Source organism: Labrus bergylta, chromosome 21 (assembly GCF_963930695.1).
Source record: "Labrus bergylta chromosome 21, fLabBer1.1, whole genome shotgun sequence".
Taxonomy (NCBI): Eukaryota; Metazoa; Chordata; class Actinopteri; order Labriformes; family Labridae; genus Labrus; species Labrus bergylta.
The window spans coordinates 758774-761273 of NC_089215.1; the positions used below are offsets into that span (position 1 = coordinate 758774).

The 2500-nt window shown below is 40.6% G+C and overlaps 2 protein-coding genes across 3 annotated transcripts in view; one reads left to right on the forward strand and one right to left on the reverse strand.

The window, feature by feature from the left end:
* The window catches only part of rpp30 (ribonuclease P/MRP 30 subunit), a 5581-nt gene extending 4836 nt beyond the window's left edge, over positions 1–745 (forward strand). For both annotated transcript variants that reach the window (XM_020657445.3, XM_065949808.1), the window contains 4 exons: positions 29–66; positions 214–293; positions 389–475; positions 561–745. In XM_020657445.3, coding sequence (XP_020513101.1) covers positions 29–66; positions 214–293; positions 389–475; positions 561–604 — 249 coding nt within the window. In that variant the 3' untranslated portion in view covers positions 605–745. The remainder of the gene's footprint in view (positions 1–28; positions 67–213; positions 294–388; positions 476–560) is intronic.
* Positions 746–750: 5 nt separating this feature from the next.
* The window catches only part of si:ch211-221j21.3 (uncharacterized), a 5115-nt gene continuing 3365 nt past the window's right edge, over positions 751–2500 (reverse strand). The window contains exon 4 of the mRNA XM_065949809.1: positions 751–2500. This exon is cut by the window's right edge and continues 223 nt beyond it. The gene's annotated coding sequence lies outside the window, so the exon portion shown is untranslated.

Here is a 2500-nt window from a genome sequence, read left to right on the forward strand (position 1 = left end):
TGTGTGTGTGTGTGTGTGTGTGTTTCAGCCTCTGGAGCTCAGAGGACCGTACGACATCAGTAACCTGTATCCTTCCTGTCTTCTCATTGGTTCTGTCCCCTTTCAGTTTGAAATGTGTCACAACCAAGCCCAACAGTTGGTGGTGTAGATGCGGTACTCTTGTGTGTGCATGTTTGTTGTGTGTGTGTGTTTTATTCCTGACCTGCTCCTCAGAGGTTTGCTGTTCGGTCTTTCTGACGGAGACGCTAAAGAAGCCGTCTCCTCCGCCTGTCGATCCGTCGTGCTGCACGGAGGTAAACATTAAATAAACTCCACATACATGAATCAACTCGTCTGTTAGTGATCGACTGAAAACGACACCTGGACGTGTTTCCTGTTTGTTTGTCAGAGACGAGGAAGACGGCCGGCGGGATCGTTCACACCATGAAGTGCTGCAGTGAGACTCCCGACCAGCAGGAGGCGCCACCTGCAGACTGTGAGTGAACTGTCAGTTCGACTAACGCTGCTGAGTGAACATGAACTGCTGCTGTTTCTAAACCTTGTCTGTTTTACCTGAACAGGTGAAGCTCCCGCAGCCAAGAGAGCTAAACAGCTGACTGAGTGATTGACAGCTGAGGAGGGCGGGGCTTCCAGATTCTGGTTGTTATTTTTGTTTTTTTACAAACTGTTGAGATTTAAGTTTTTATGTTCAGACATTTAAAAAAAGCAGAAACTGAATAAACAGTTTATTTTTTGTCAGACCTCGGAGGCTTTCTTTGTCAAATCTTTTATTTTGTAAATCTGTCCGTGATACAAACGCTGCGTTTTTATTGGTCAGCACAAAAAGCAGAGTGATGTCATCAAAAATATAAGCTCTTACATTCAGTCAGATTACAACAAATTGTTTCAAAAAATAAAAATCTGCATCATAAAAATATAAATGTATTTTGTTTCCCTTTTTAATTAATGCCACCTTAAACATTTAATTCATCTGTGACCGACAGGAAATCGATCTGAAATCATCTTTCATAAAAGAGACAAGGGCTGTCAAGCAATAACATGTTTTTATCATAATCAATCGCATGATTAAATCAGAGAGATGCATGTTTGAAATTCCCTTATTTTACATTTCAAAACAGAAATTGTCAGGCTTTTATTTTGAAGGTTTGTACTGTATTAAGCTGAGAGTTCTTTACTTGCTGTGTGCTTTTACTTTGAAATAAAGTAAGGCCCTAACTGTAGAGTGGATGTTAGGTCAGGGTACCCGACACAGATATAGAGTAGGTCATAAAACCTGATAATAACATAATATTGAAACTAATCCATTAGTTTTTTCTTTTTATAATTGGACAAAATACAACGCGGGTTTAAAACCTCGTATCAAGTATTGACGACCACCAATGAAAAGTTTGGCAACTTTTGGAATTGAAACGTTGCCAATATTGGGCATCTAATAATTTCCCTCAAAATACAAAAATTTTGAAATCATTTGACATAAAAAACATTTAAAAGAGTCTGAAAATGATTCAAGTATCGGCTTCATATGGGACTCTACTGGAAACACCCCAAGAGCCTGTGTGACATCAGAGTGTGGGCGGAGCCTAACTACAGTTTACATCTGTAGGACCATAAATGTGGCTACAAGCTAAGCTAACGAGCTTACAGGTTTGAACTTCAGTTGAGTTCAGAGGAAGCAGAAGACGCTCGCTGTGTGTGTGTGTTTATAAAAAACTGTGAGAGCCCTTTAATGTCTGCTGATACAAACAGACTGACCAATCACAGCAGAGAGTCACTGATTATTGATTAATCATCTCAGCTGATATGAAAGTACACACATCTAATAAACTGATGAGTTCACTGAACGTTGGACATTTCAGAAACAGCTTCAGGTGTCCTCACCTTTCAACGTGTCGACCAATCAGATGTCACGTGGGGGGGGCGGGGCTTACACTCATATCTTACTGTTTTAAACAGTTTCAGAACACATTCCGGCTGATTCCTCAAACTTAACACGATGGTGCGTTCAAGTTCACCTGGACATCTGAGTACTGAGAGCAGACGGCAGTGAACACATCATGCAGCGTCGGTTTGATGATTTATATTTTCTTTTGAGACTTCGTTAAAATCAGCTTCATGGGAGGTTAACTTCAGCCAAGAGATCTAAGAGAGGGAGTGTGCTCTAAGTGTGAAACTCTGATGTCGGAGTGTCCTTAAACACACCATCGAGACAGACATGCTACAGGAAATTAAAGTTACGCAAAGTCATCGTTTCGATCACATGATAACGATTAAATGTGTGAAAGTGCTGAAGAAGAAGAAGAAGAAGAAGAAGAAGAAGAAGAAGAAGAAGAAGAAGAAGAAGAAGAAGAAGAAGAACGGTTTGGACCTCCAGATGAAAATCTTTGGACGTCATCGAACTCTCGGGGACGAAGCTTCAGCAGTAATGAACAAATATGATCATGCTCTGTTAAAGTGACCACAGATCTGACAACAAAGCACCTGATTGGTCCTTTCAGTGTTT